Source organism: Myripristis murdjan, chromosome 15 (genome assembly GCF_902150065.1).
Source record: "Myripristis murdjan chromosome 15, fMyrMur1.1, whole genome shotgun sequence".
NCBI lineage: Eukaryota > Metazoa > Chordata > Actinopteri > Holocentriformes > Holocentridae > Myripristis > Myripristis murdjan.
The window spans coordinates 23510373-23524187 of NC_043994.1; the positions used below are offsets into that span (position 1 = coordinate 23510373).

The following is a 13815-nucleotide window of genomic DNA, read 5'->3' on the forward strand; positions in this document are numbered from 1 at the left end:
CATCTCTGCTTTTATAATTAATTCAAAGGATTCAGGTTTTGGCATGTATACAGTGTACAAAGATAAAACACTAGGCCTCTGTGCTGTAGTTCTGTTATATGAATTGTGTATTGATGAATTGTCAGCAGTTTTACATTTGGCATGCTGCCGTGTACTTCTCCCTACAGCTGTGTGGCAAGTCCTAACTCCTCACAGCTGCTTGACACCTCAGTAGTCCAAAATAATAATGAAAAAAATCTTATTTACCATCCACACTAGATTGGAAAGATTGTGTTTAGATTTATCTTTTCTGTAACTGAGGCTACATATTATTTTAATGTGTCAATTAGCAGGAAATAACTGCATAAATGTGTGTTAGTGATGCTTGAGACATACAGTTTTATGTTGTGTACACAAACACATCCAGAGCACGACAGCAGTAGAGGTTAGAGAAGTGAGAACAGGCCTGAAGAATAGTTGTTTTATGTTTTTAACTTCTGGACATGCCAGAAAAATCTGGACAGTTGAAAGGGAATAGGAAATCGTCTCCCAGCAAGTAGCGTCAGGCTGCCCTTGAGCGACGTGTTTAACACCAAATAGTTCAAGTTCAGTCGTTAGATCGCTGGCTAATAGAAGTAGAGAACTGTTGTAGTACTAGGCAGCTACCAAGAGTGAAAACATGTAACTCTGAGAATGAGAAGAGAGTAAGTTGTGTCCCTTTTCCCTGGATTTATAAAGCTATAAAAAAAAAATCACACTGGGTACAGCATGGTTTTCCAAGCTGAAAGTACTTGTTTTATATATATATATATATATATATATATCTTTATTGATCCCCGGGGGGGATTTCTGCATATGAATAATGTTAATCCCTTAATTTCAAAATATGTTCCATTACTAAACTGAATTGCTAGAAATATAGAAAAATGTCTTCTTATAACATGTTTTTAATATCACAGCACAGAACTATGAATCAGGGAGTGCTCATACATAGTCATCTCATAAACGTTTAGTCAGACAAAGCAGCTTCACAATTTGAGAACAAAAACAGTGAAGTTAGTCATGCTTGGGTTATGTGGGCATGACTGGTTTGCTTTATCTGTGCTGAAGAGGTCCCCAAGTGAAGTCACTGTGGACTTTGTGCAATTTTGGTAGGCAAGCATACTTACAACAAACAAATAAGCTGAGGTAAGCCCATATTCTCACCCCTGTCCATGTGTCTTTAACCAGGCTGTGGAGAGCATCTGATTCGCACCATGCTGGCACGGGAATGCTCTGCTGCCATGCAGTCTGAAGATGCCCACCAAGCACTGCTGGAGGCTATGCAACACAAGTTCATCAGTGAGTCACCCAGCCCGATCCCCAGCCATTTCCATACACACAGATTGGCAGCCAAGCAAGTGTTTGCAGAGACCCAGAGTTGTGCATGGAGAGAATTAAACTACCAAACAGATGTAAAGTAAGAAATGAGCTAACAACTGGAAACATTGGAATCAAAGGGATCAGAAGAGACAGCTTTTGATTTATGGATCATTTCCATGTGTTTAAACAGGGCATTCAAATGTTCCACACATTCATATTTGACAGCCACAGTTATTTTTGGGAGATATAAATGTTTTGTTGACAGTTCATGTGAAGATGTTGTTTTTTTTTCCTTCCTTGTTTTCAGAAGTGGTCAGTTTTTAGAAAGTCTTGTTAACTGTGTTTGTCTGTGTTCACTGGGTCTGTGTGTGAGTGACCACTAGGGTAGCTCAGAGAGGACAGGGCAGAGGGGGAAAGTATAACACAGACAGTGTGGGAACATGTGGTGGTTTGAGCCTTGTTCGGGCCTCCTTTAGAAGTCCGTCCCCATTTGTTGGCTTTGTCACGGACATCTGCAACACCAAGACAGTTGGTCAGGCTGGATGGAGTCATTTTGAAGTTAATTCTTCTGTTGTTTCCTTTCAAGGCGCACATTAAGTTAAACAAAGCTCCATAAATCCTGCCTTAGCGAGGACTGATGATGACAGTGTCTGTGATGGGGAGGCCTCTCACTCAAATTGCATGATCTGTTTAAGTCAATAGCATATCTGTAATGTCCATATTGCTTAAAGTTGAGTAATACCTATTCTTACAACAGTGTCAAAACAGCTCAATACCTATTTTCTGTGTTTCACTTATATGGATGCATAGGTCTGTGGGAAACATAGAGTAGCTATGCATCACAGGCAGATTTATTCAGCGAGGTCACTTTGCACAGTACAGTAAGTTTCATGGCATGGATACACCCGCCAAACACACACACACACACACACATACCCACATACTCACAAATGGTCTAAACTCATTAAATTTATTCTTGTTTTGATTGTTATTGATGGGGAAAATAATGGCAAACATTAAGGCAATAATTGAACTTCTTACATGTTTACAGCGTGCAGAGATGTCAGATTTATTATACAATATTTAACAAGACAGAAATTTAAAAGCCTTTAAAATGTAGAATAAATTCCAGGGATTTGTGTGAATGTGGTCCAAACTATACTCAAAGGTCTTTTATAGAGTGTTGAGCAGTGGGGCATTACTACAAAGAACCAAAATCTGTGTGAAATGCAAAAAAGAAACAATGCCGTGCAAACGCCGCAATTTTTTTTTTTTTTTTTTTTTTTTTTTTTTTTATGAAATGCCCTGATTCGTCCTGGTTTCTGTAATTTGTTTTTGTGTCTAGATGGTACTACATGTGCTGTAACTGTTCTTAGTTTGTGTTTTACAAACCAAGCACTCCTGTACCTTTTTTCCCTCACATTAAGAAGCCAATACAAGTTTTCTTGTATATACAACACCTCATTGTAGCGCATGTCTTCTGCGGTTTAGTCAGGTAGCAAGAAATGTTCTCAATCCACACAATAATTTTTTTTTCTCCATTTGTGTTTTAAAAACAAGCTTAAAGGCCTTAAGTGGAGTTTAGCCGGATGTTTCTCTTTAAATGAAGCATTGTGTTGAGGTAGTATATACAGTGTGGAGAGCAACAATTACACCACCTATAATTAACCTATTATTTGCTAAAACTTGCCCGTACAAATGGAATGAAATGTTTTTACTGAACAGTCTGCTTAATAAAACAAAGGCACTGGGACAGAGTAATTGCTTTCAGTTGTTGAACTTGGCCCAGAAATGTGGACAACTTGAATGGGAGGAATTTTTTCATAGATCACCTTCATTTGATTAAAAGGGCTGTGTTTTGTCTGTGCTTCACAGTTATTAGTGCCAGTTTGTTACATGTGAGTGGAGACGTTGAGAATAAACAGGAGATGATATGGATTGAGGTGAAAACCTGATGTTTTTGCCAGTTTGTTGTCACCTTCAGTCATCTGGAGTGTGATGTTTTCTTTGTGTGTCCAGGCTCACCCTTTCTGGCCAGTGAGGATCGTGTTTTGGGTGGGGTAATTGTCTTACGCTGCTGCAGATGTGTGGAGGCTCAGCCATCTCAAGATATCCAGGGAGCACTGGGTAAGACATTAATCATTTCAAACCTAACCGCACACAAACCCCATGTCACAACTGGTGGTAGGTAAAGTGGCGGTGGATATTTACAAATCCATCATCAGGTGTTGGGGGTGGGGGGGGTGGAGAGAAAGCGCTGTTACTTTCCTGGCGGGTGGTCTGTGTTTTAACTTGCACAATCAGGCTCTGGTTTCACACCCTTCGTCTCAGGTTTAAACAGAGACCTCCCACTACACAATCAACCACTAATCTTAAGATAAGTGGAGACCTTCTCCACATTGCCAAGCCCAGCTGCTTGTGTTGATGGATCTGGTTTCTCTACCTGGAGCCCCTGGGAACGCTCCCATCCCTTCGCAAGGCTACCGTCATGGAGTTTCTGTCGGCCTGTGTGCTTTTCTATTTACTCTGTTCAGGCCACATCTTCAAGCCACAAACCCACAAGTACAACTGGGTGATACCAGTATAATATCAATATTGTGATACAAGACTAAATTTTGTTTTAAAAGCCACATTAATTCAAGCTGTTCTAGCTGTTCTGTTATTTGCCTCTATCTGCTTGGTCTTTGGAGCCACATTACTAGAGATTCTTTATCAAAAATCTCTTTTGTGGAAATACCTCATGAAAGCACTAATGCCATCACAATATTGATATCAAGGCGCTGGGGCAAAGATATCATGATATTTGATTTTGTCCCTATGGCCCAGCCCTACTTACCCTTTATGAACATTAATGGCAGTTGTCTCTCCTTTTTTGGACGAGTATTAACAAGCTTAGTGGAATATCAGCTGTTATGCAGAGTCGGTTCATTCTCAGAGAACGTCCTGGCCACTTTTTCCATCATGATGAATGGGAAAAAACACATTGAAAGAAAAAGAGTCAGAAGCATTTGCTCCTATTTAAGCAGGAATTACAACTGCCAAGAGGGATGATATTGTCATTTTTCATGGAGTGGAAGCAGCAGTTAAGGAGTTGTTTATCACTAATGCTGGTGTTTGCAGAGTAAACATTATAAATTTGTAACTTTTTTGAAATGAGTGTTAATTGTAACAATGCTGTAAATTGAGACCTCAGTTACACATAAATCAATGGAGGCACTGTTCAAGTTCAAAGAACAGGGAGGAGCAGCTGTTCCTCTATAGCAGGAGGGGTTGACATCTTCATTTTGAATTGACACTAATGGCTGATGACCAGTGAAGTGCTGTTCACGCTATCTATATCAGCTCAAATGATGACATTTTCCAAAACACCACTTGGACAGTGATTGACTGTCCCTTTCCAGCACCTGGCAGAGGCCCTGTTTGTTCCTGTTTGTGGATTGCAGACCGTGTTGTGAAAGAGTGTGGACTGCCTCCACAATCTTGGATCAGATTACAGCGGACAGGGAAGGGCTCTGTGTTGATTTACAAGACCGAACAGTCCCTCTGTATCTCCACCACATCCTTTTGGCGCTGTAATTAAGTTTCACATCCAACTCACGAGTTCCACCTTCCTCTGCAGTTATGTTGCAACTGCTGCCATATATTTTCATGATGTATTATAGGCGTGCTTGCAGCATTTAAGCATGCACTGCCACCTGTCGAACTGAACCATTTTTCCTCCGGCAGTTGGGAAGACTTTATTGATTGTGTAACAGAGAAATTGAACCACAGCTGAATGACTAACTTAGACGTTCCTTTCCCTCTTCCCACACCTTCTCTTGATCTCTTCTCTCTCCCTTCTTTTGTATTCTTCCGTTTCTCTTCTTCCCCGTTCTGAACTCTGTGAGAGACACTGTTTAACCTTTTTATGTGTGTGTTTTCACAGTGGAGTTCCTATGGAGTCACACCACAGAGAGCATGTGTGTTGGCTACATGTCTGCCCAAGATAGCAAAGCCAAGGTGAGCCGACAAACAAAAGAAATTGCCTTAAGTTTTGAAGAGACTTCGTTCTCAAACTTCATGCACTGAACATAACCATCTTTAATTCATTAATACGTTGTTAAGACTGTACAGGCAGGGGGTCTGGCCAGCATCGCAGTGTGCAGGATGCGTTACAAAAAAATCATCACAAACAGACACTTTGGCATGCTCACAAAATGAATGATCATTATGTGTCATTGAGGATGGCTTAAAGTTATTTCTGGCTTCAAGTTGTCTCAGGTGTGTTGTTTTCATAGTTTTTGAGTGGTAGTTTGATTCCTCTTTTAATAACTTGCAGTCTGAGTTATATGTTTGCTCCAGGTCCCATGACAGTTGTTTTACGTCAGCTTTTGTAGAATGTATGATGATGGTAATCAGAAAAATATGATAAAAGAAGCAAATTAGTTTTATGGAAAAATAAAGCTGGTTTCAGCATTGGAGCAGGTTTGTGAAATGTGTCGGACTGTGGAATAGGAAATGTGATTGCATAAAATAAGGTGGACCTGAGCCAGACTCCTGCCTGTTGTTTGGCTATCGCTCCTAAGCAAATTGCCCAGTTGGCAGTATTATATAAAAGCAGAAACTGGCTACAGTCAGAAAAGAAATGGGAAACTGTATGTTTTGTGAAAGGCTTGATATTAATTTAAAAGAAATGCTTTAGTAAGTAGGAAATTAACAATTAATGTGACTAGAAAAATAAGTTCCATGTGTTTTTTTTCATGGATCTACTGTTCTCTTGCAGATAGGAAATGGGTGTCCCTGTTTGTTATGCACATTAGTTTACTCAAGACCTAGTTTACAGGATTGTGACTTAAAATCCTTTAAAAACCCAATGTAGATCCTCATAGTGTTCCTGCGGCAAAACAAAACAAAATTAGTGGACAGTTGTTGGCCTACATTGCATTTCAACCATTGTCCAGCACCAGTTAAAGATATATGTGAACTCATGCTCACACAAAATGATTATTATTAATAATTAGAAAGTTAGTAAACAGTGTATGATTGTTTGAGGCAACACTGCATAATGCATAAGTCTCTTCGCTCAGAGTGGTGTACTTGCTCAGCTCAGGCTGATTTCTTTTGCTGATGTAGCTCTGTCACTCTGTATGAAGAGAGGGCACTGTTGCTCAACCCTGGTTCAGATTTCAAAGTGCTTTCCCTCCCTCCTGCCTCTCTCTCTCTCTCTCTCTCTCTCTCTCTCTCTCTCTCTCACTGTATCTCTCCGTCTTTCTGTGTCTCAGTCTGCCTCTCTCGTCATCCCCCTACTCTGGCCTTACCTGGTCCTGAAGTACCATGAACAGAGTTTACTGCAAGTCCTGCACCACTGGGGATATCAGTATCAATCTGCATATTTGCTAAATGTGCTCTGTGTATTGGGCTTTGTAGGGGAATGTGAGCATACAAGCTCTCCTTTCACGCCTGTGCCAACTTAACAAGGTGAGCAGAACACAGTGAACTCTATACTGTTCAGCGGCACTTTGAATCACCAAATATTGTCTTTTGTTTACAAGTTAGAGATAGTTTATTCATGTAGATATGTAGTGTGTGTGCTGTGTCAAAGTGTGGAAGTTTAGCACGCTTCAGGTTTCTTAAAACACATTCCTATGTATCACATGATGTGGCATTCACAGCACCTGTCCTGACAAATAATTACACCTAAATTCTAAATAGATGTCTTAAAAAATGACCAGCCTATTGATAATTCAGTTGAGTCATAATTTGGTTGATGAATTGTTTCATTCAGATTTTTTTTATTTTCAGATATTGTGTTACATGAAGGAAAGTGGCCATTTTCTCTACTCTCTGGAAATAAATTACGATATCAGCATTTTCAGCAACTATACCATCTGAGTAATCAATGGATCATTGTGCACATGCCTTATGACCAAATATTAAATACCAGTTAACAAGTCACAGCAGCTACAAAGCAATCAGTCTCCAGAGTCTGTGACTGTGCCAGTTTCCAGTAATTTGGAAAACAGTAGGATGACCGCTTCTATACAACTACCAGAGACCAGGAGTCTCTGGGGTTTAGTATGAACACAACTGCCCATTTGTTCCACTGAAAGGCTCTGCGTGATGACTTTTGGCCTTTTGGCCAGTCCTACAGCAGGGTTGGGTATATCAAGGGTTTGTGTGTTCTGTGTGCATGTAGGGGTTGAGGAAAGGGACCAGCCAGCTCCATCCACAACCTTAGCTGCTATTCTGCAGACATTCCTCCCATTCCTGTTGGCATCCCACTGGGCGTTGCTGACCAGCCAGTCAGGTCCTCCTTCCGCTGCTCTCCTGCGATAAGAACATGAAAAGCCTGATACACAATAGTGGGAGTATTTAGGACAGAGGTCAAACTGGGTTTGTAATACTCCCTATAGCATGTGCATTGTTTTGATACTCAGATCTGTATGTATATGTTGCTGGTGATAAATCGCAGCTATTATAAACACCAGGAGAATGGTGAGGCATGCTGTTGCTCAGTCTGTTTAGGTCTTAAGGCTAATCTCGCAGACAATACACTGGCAGGCTCCTCTCATTTTTTTTTCTAACTCTTCAATCAGGTGTTTTTGTTTCTGGGAAAAGGGGAATCTGTGTCCTAATCCATTTGACATTGGACTGTGAAAAAAACTACAAAACAGCAGCACTATGGAGAGAGCGCGTCTGGTTTCATTCAAACGCTCACCTGTGTTTGTATTGGATAAGACATCAGCACATCAAGCCGTGTTTTACAGAGCTCCACTGAGCTGCATGGAGAGGCCAGTGGTAGTGCTGCTGAAACAGTTAGGCTATTGTTTTATTGTCTGTCATGATTGGACAGATGAAAGAGAAGTGCAGGATGGATCCACAGCACCGCGGTGCTCTATGGCTCAGTTCCCTCCTCCTGGACATCATTACCACTATGAAGCTGGTTGCTGTTCAAATTATCTAAAGCCAGAGAAATTCAAACTGCATGCTATTTAGGCCTCCTGGCTATTGTCTGCTTTGTCTGTTACATGACAAATGTCTTCTATTATGGTACATTTTGTTTTTATTTTCCATCTTGCATGGAGAATAAATGGCATATGATTGTTTTGTTTTTTTTTCTTCCCCAAGAAAAGAATGTGAAAACCACAACATAAAAGCAGCAGCATAGTCATTGAGCTATATTTATCCTCTGGCCTCCTCTGTGGTGTTAATGTGCGGCTTTTCCAGCTCCTAAACACATTCATATCACCAAAGCATGTTGTTTTTCGCCATCAGATACAATGGAACTTTGTGTTTTTCACGTTATGTTTTGACTCGACCATAGCTCTGTCATGTGGTTACTTCAATCACTGGGTAACAAGCTGACAACAGGCTCACTGTAGGTTCGTGTGTGTGTTTTTTTGTGTCTCTGTTCAGGCATCTAGCTATCCTAATACCTTCCTCCATTCCTTCTCCACTGCCAGGCCCATTTCCTTGAAGTGTGTCTCACTTTAAGTCTGGATGCCTGTGTAGGGATTCATAAGACAAGTTCATGGATAATAACTTGTGATACATTATGGAGAAACTGTTTACTCTCTGATTTAAGTAATAATAATTAGCATAGGGTAGTGGCAAGGCCCTTAAAATACTATTTGAGTTTTGATACATGGGTCACAATAAAGATTTGTGTCATGATACATTGTAGTACTGTGTAGAACTGACTGAACATGTATAAACAAAGCTTAATGTTTAACTAATACATACTAATAAATGTACATATTTGCATAAACTGTGTGAGAAATGGACACAATTTATAAAATAATTTACTTCAAAATCCCAATTCCAAATTAAAACAGAATTAGCGCAATGTTCTTACTTAAAGTGGTGTACTAAAATATAAATGTCATTACATGACAATGAAGTGCATAAGCAATACATATCGACACCAGTGCATCAGTACAGTTAATCAGCACAGTATTGGGAAAAATAATATTGTGATGCTCAATTTGTTTTGGCATTTTGGCACATCAGACACGCTTTAAAAGAAGTTGCCCAGTTAGTGAGGGCTCCACAATGATGAGTCAGTCTTAGTATTGCGGGACCAGCTTGTATTGCAGATGGCTTTGGTGCAGAATGACTAAAAGGATTAAAGTCTTCCCTTCCAGTGAATCAGATTGTGCTGGAAGCTGTTAATCAGAATCTGTAATCAGAGCGATACCAAAGACAGGCAGAGGATAGGCACAGGCAACAAATGTGTGGTTATTAATTAGTAACATGGTGCTACACACACCCACATGTACACACACACACACAGTTGCAACATAGTGACACTGTGTCTTGGTGTTGATTAGGCTTGATGTCACAAATGTGTGAGGACACCTGTTGTCTGACACACACCACTCAGCCTGACTGCTCTGGCCCTGAAACCTGGGGATATAAATGTTGCCCTTACCACTGTGGTTGGGTAATTACTTGCCTGTTTGGTTTAGAAAGCCCTTGAGTCTTCCTGCTCACTAATTCAATTTTTCTGCGGTGTCGGGTTGAAACAAAAATTAACATCTCAACCGTGCAGGCGCAAGGTTTGCATCTACGGGTGAGGTTTGGAGCACATTTACTGTCATCAGATGCTGGAATCTCACAGAGCATATGAAGTTATACAGCCAGTTAGTTGCCTAATGTGCCCAGTAGTGTATTTTCAGCTGCGCATTCAAGCTGGTAAGAATTTAAGAGTGTAGCTAGTGCCTTCCCTCTGACATACAAACATCAAAAGGGAAAACATTTAGCATGTCACCCTTAGTTGATTGTGACTCTCTGACAGGTCTTCACTCTAAACAGTTTAAACAAGCCCTCTCTTTAACCCCATCCTCAAAAGATGAAGGGAAGACGTGGAACAGAGAAAGGGGCACTGGAGGCATAATAGCCCCTGAGAGTATTGCCATGTGTGCTTGGCCTTGTCTGGCTGTTGTCCCACGGTAGTGACAGCTGCCCTCTGGGTGCCAGGGGCCATAGTTCAGGCCGAAAAACAAAAAAAGGGCCCAGCAGAGACGAGGACTCCTGGGGCCGGAGGACTGACGTTATGCCTATTCTGTGGCCTGGTCAGCGGGCCGAGGGACTCTTCCCCCAGGGCAGGGGCCGGTTTTAACCTCTGTGGATCGAGAGGAAGGAGTATGACTGCCATTATTGGCTCAGCGATAGTCAGCCACCTTTGATCCCCAGTGGAAGCTTCACTCTCAGCCTCACAGCTGTGTTTGCCCCCTCTCCGCCTCCTCTTCTTCCTCTCCCTCTGCTCAAACACAAAACACTAGAACTCTGTTCCCCCTCTCCACCTACTCTCTGTCTTTGTCTATAAATACTTACCAGCCATCTGGGTACTTTAAGAGTGCCTACTAGTGATGTGACAGTAGTTGCTACTGCAGAAGCTCCCCTTTATGCATTTGTTCTGCATCACTGCTGCAGAGAATTCTTTCTGTCATGCTATTGAGTTGAACCAAATAAGTTTATCGTAACACAAACCTGTTTCCAAACCAATTATTACAGTTTCTTGTCACTTCCAACAGCTGAGGAAAGAGTAAACGATTTCTCTGAATGAAGTAAACATGACATATTCTTTAACACTGACATTTCTGTCTGTGTTATGTTTTATACCCCCCTTTGCAGTATCATTGCTTAATTTCAATTGTACTTGTTGTATCCTATTGCTATTTTGGTGCTACGATGACCCAGTTTCATGTCTTCTTATCAAAACCGAGGTCTATTACCCAAGCGTTGAGTAAAAATGTGACTCTTTCTGAGCCTGTTTGTGTAATAAAATTATTAATCCACACAGTTTTCCATACTGCTGACCGTGAAATTGATATTTATATTTGGTTCACTTTTGATCTAAAAATATAATGGGAATCCAAGAGCTGGTGACAAGTGTTTATACTGCCAGCAGATTGTTTTTCCTGTTTTTTGTTTATTCCTCTTTCTCCATTCAGCCCTATCTCTCTTTGAGTCTCTTCCCTTTGTTGTATATCTCATTGTGTGTGTGTGTGTCTCTCTCTCTCTGTTGCCTCACAGACTCACATATCCAGACTACCACCAGGGGCTGTTCCTGGGCAGTCGCTGGCCATTGAGGGAGGTGTGTGTCGACTGATGAGCATAGTGGAGTGAGCCGCACCCGCCCTGTCTGCTGGCTTCTCCTGCGCTACTCCAATGCAAACCCTTAGCACTCACCTGTAACATGAACACACACACACACACACACACACACACACACACACACAACAAAACACACACACACATACACTAACACTCACCACTCAGCCCACACTCCCTGCCGCCCTTGCAAGGCCAGAAGTAACAAGCTTTAGCTGTTTTAACAGGTGTCCAGGAAGGAGGGATTGTTGTGAGCTTCTGCTTAGTGCACTTACCAGGTCCTCCTTGTGCCACTGTCTGCCTCCAGCATGCACTCTATGCCAACCTGTCCCCCCACACCCCACAAGCTTTCCAGTCTCACCTGGATTTAGACTTGATGCACCATTGCCTTGATGCACCATTTTTTTTTTCTCTTACACTTTTCCAGTTAAAAGCGCCGTCCTTACGATTGTATATAAGCTATGATTTTAGGAAAACAGGGTGGATATCCATGTTCTTTTGTACTGCTTAACAGATGTGGCTATTTTCAAACTTCTAAGAACTTTAAATGCAAGACTGTTTATTTTGTCGTTCAAATACTTTTCGAGTTAAAAAAGGATGTCAGAATGCACCTTGTGGAATGCCTGCCACCCCAGACAGTTGTAGTAGTTGTGAATGAGGCATTTATAGCAGTGAGAGCTGACCAATGATGATAACAGCAATTAAAGTTACACGTGACCCACTTTCATGAATTTGTAAACAAAAATTGTCATGAAACCAACCGTATATTTAATGTAGCATTATGTGTTTTAGATCATAGTGAATTTTATAACCATCACAGCCTTAGAATTCTACTGCTTTGCTAAATTTGTTTTAAAATGTGAATACAAAGTTATTATAATGAGAACTGCATGTACAAAACAAGAGCTTAAGCCACTCTCTGTTCTCTGCCAGGTGTAGGGTCGATCATTGAAGCAGGAAGCTATGCACTTCCAGTGTGATGCTGAAACTAAAGTGCTCAGGTAGCAGTACTTGACCCCTTCACCAAACATGACTGTTAGTCACCCTTTGAAAATACAGTTTATATTTGTATAGTCACATTGACAGAGACATGTATTTTCTTGTTAAGAGAGGAAGAGAATTGATACAAACTAATTTATGCATTTGTAAAGCCCATGAAATGGTGCTGTTGAGTATTGTATTTGAAAGGAATAAGGGTCTAAATTGATACTTCTGTTGGGATTATTGTTTGTTTGTTTATATGTTTTTTGCTGTTTCACTCAGTTAGTGATAAGAAGAATTAAGAATTTCAGTCTCAACAATACTATAATACAGCTCATTGTATCTTTACTTGAAATTGTATTTAATATAAAAATGGTATAAGCTATTGACATAGTAATATGTGCACAGCTCTCTACAGTGCTCAAAAGCAAATAAAGTCTATGTTGCTGATATTTGCCTCAATTGTGTCAAAGCCATCTAAACTCTTGAACTGCATGACTTGAAATACCCTTACTGTACTTCTCTTTCATTTTGAAGGGAAAACACATAATATTTGGAGGGCACTTGTGTTTTAAATGCTAATGGACAGCTTAAACGCCTACCCTCCTCTTTTCAGTTGCACACATCATATAGTCTGGACTGTTGGCTGCCAAAAATGTATAGTCTCGGAATAAATTACATGCTGGAAGATGGCTGGAGTGGGAAATAATCCTGCAGAAAGGCTTGCGAGCAGACCTCTTCAAGTGAGAGAATGAATATATTGTAAATCTGATGTGTTTGTTTCTTTAGAAGCCTGATGACTATTAAAAATGTGTGGCATGTTCCTCTCCCACACGCACAGACACAAGATGTTCCTTTCCAGTTGTTTTTGACATTCCAGCTTTGGTCACATTCCTATAATTTATTTGAGAGATGTGGAAGGCAACCGCAAGATGTTCCATTATTTTATGTCCCCTGGATTTGGATTTTTTTTTTTTTCTAAGATTCTAAGTTGTGTTTATTTAGCTTTTGATTACTCATTAATAGGTGTAATTGGGTGTAATGTTTTTCCCCTGTTCCCAGCCAGCCTGAAGGGAACCCTGTAAGGATCTAACACTGTCAGATTAGTTCCAGGTTAAGGCAATGTCCTGAGCAATAGCTACAGAGGAGTTGGAGAAGTTATTTTTAACAATTGTATCAGTCTCTAGAGCAAGAGTTTGTCCAGCTGCTGGCTCTGGATCACGGCCACTGCAGTGTCTCCGAGGAATGTGCAATAGAGATGTTGAGGCAGATAAATATATTCTCTGTTCTCGGAGAAGAGATGCCTCCCTGTCAGTGCCCCGTGCCTGGTTATGGGATTGCACACTATACAAATGATATCGCCAGCCGGTTTGGCTTTCAGGTGGAAGATGTCACAGT

General features: G+C 40.8%; 1 protein-coding gene across 3 annotated transcripts in view; it reads left to right on the forward strand.

Annotated features, from left to right (window-relative positions):
* The window catches only part of tasp1 (taspase, threonine aspartase, 1), a 31902-nt gene extending 19033 nt beyond the window's left edge, over positions 1–12869 (forward strand). The window contains exons 11-15 of one of the 3 annotated variants that reach the window (XM_030070666.1): positions 1210–1320; positions 3361–3468; positions 5267–5340; positions 11359–11419; positions 12370–12869. In XM_030070666.1, the coding sequence (XP_029926526.1) occupies positions 1210–1320; positions 3361–3468; positions 5267–5340; positions 11359–11419; positions 12370–12416 (401 nt within the window). In that variant the 3' untranslated portion in view covers positions 12417–12869. Of the gene's footprint in view, positions 1–1209; positions 1321–3360; positions 3469–5266; positions 5341–6602; positions 7004–11358 lie in introns of those variants that run through there. The other 2 variants (XM_030070667.1, XM_030070664.1) reach the window with 2 other exon arrangements.
* The last annotated feature ends 946 nt before the right edge of the window (positions 12870–13815 follow it).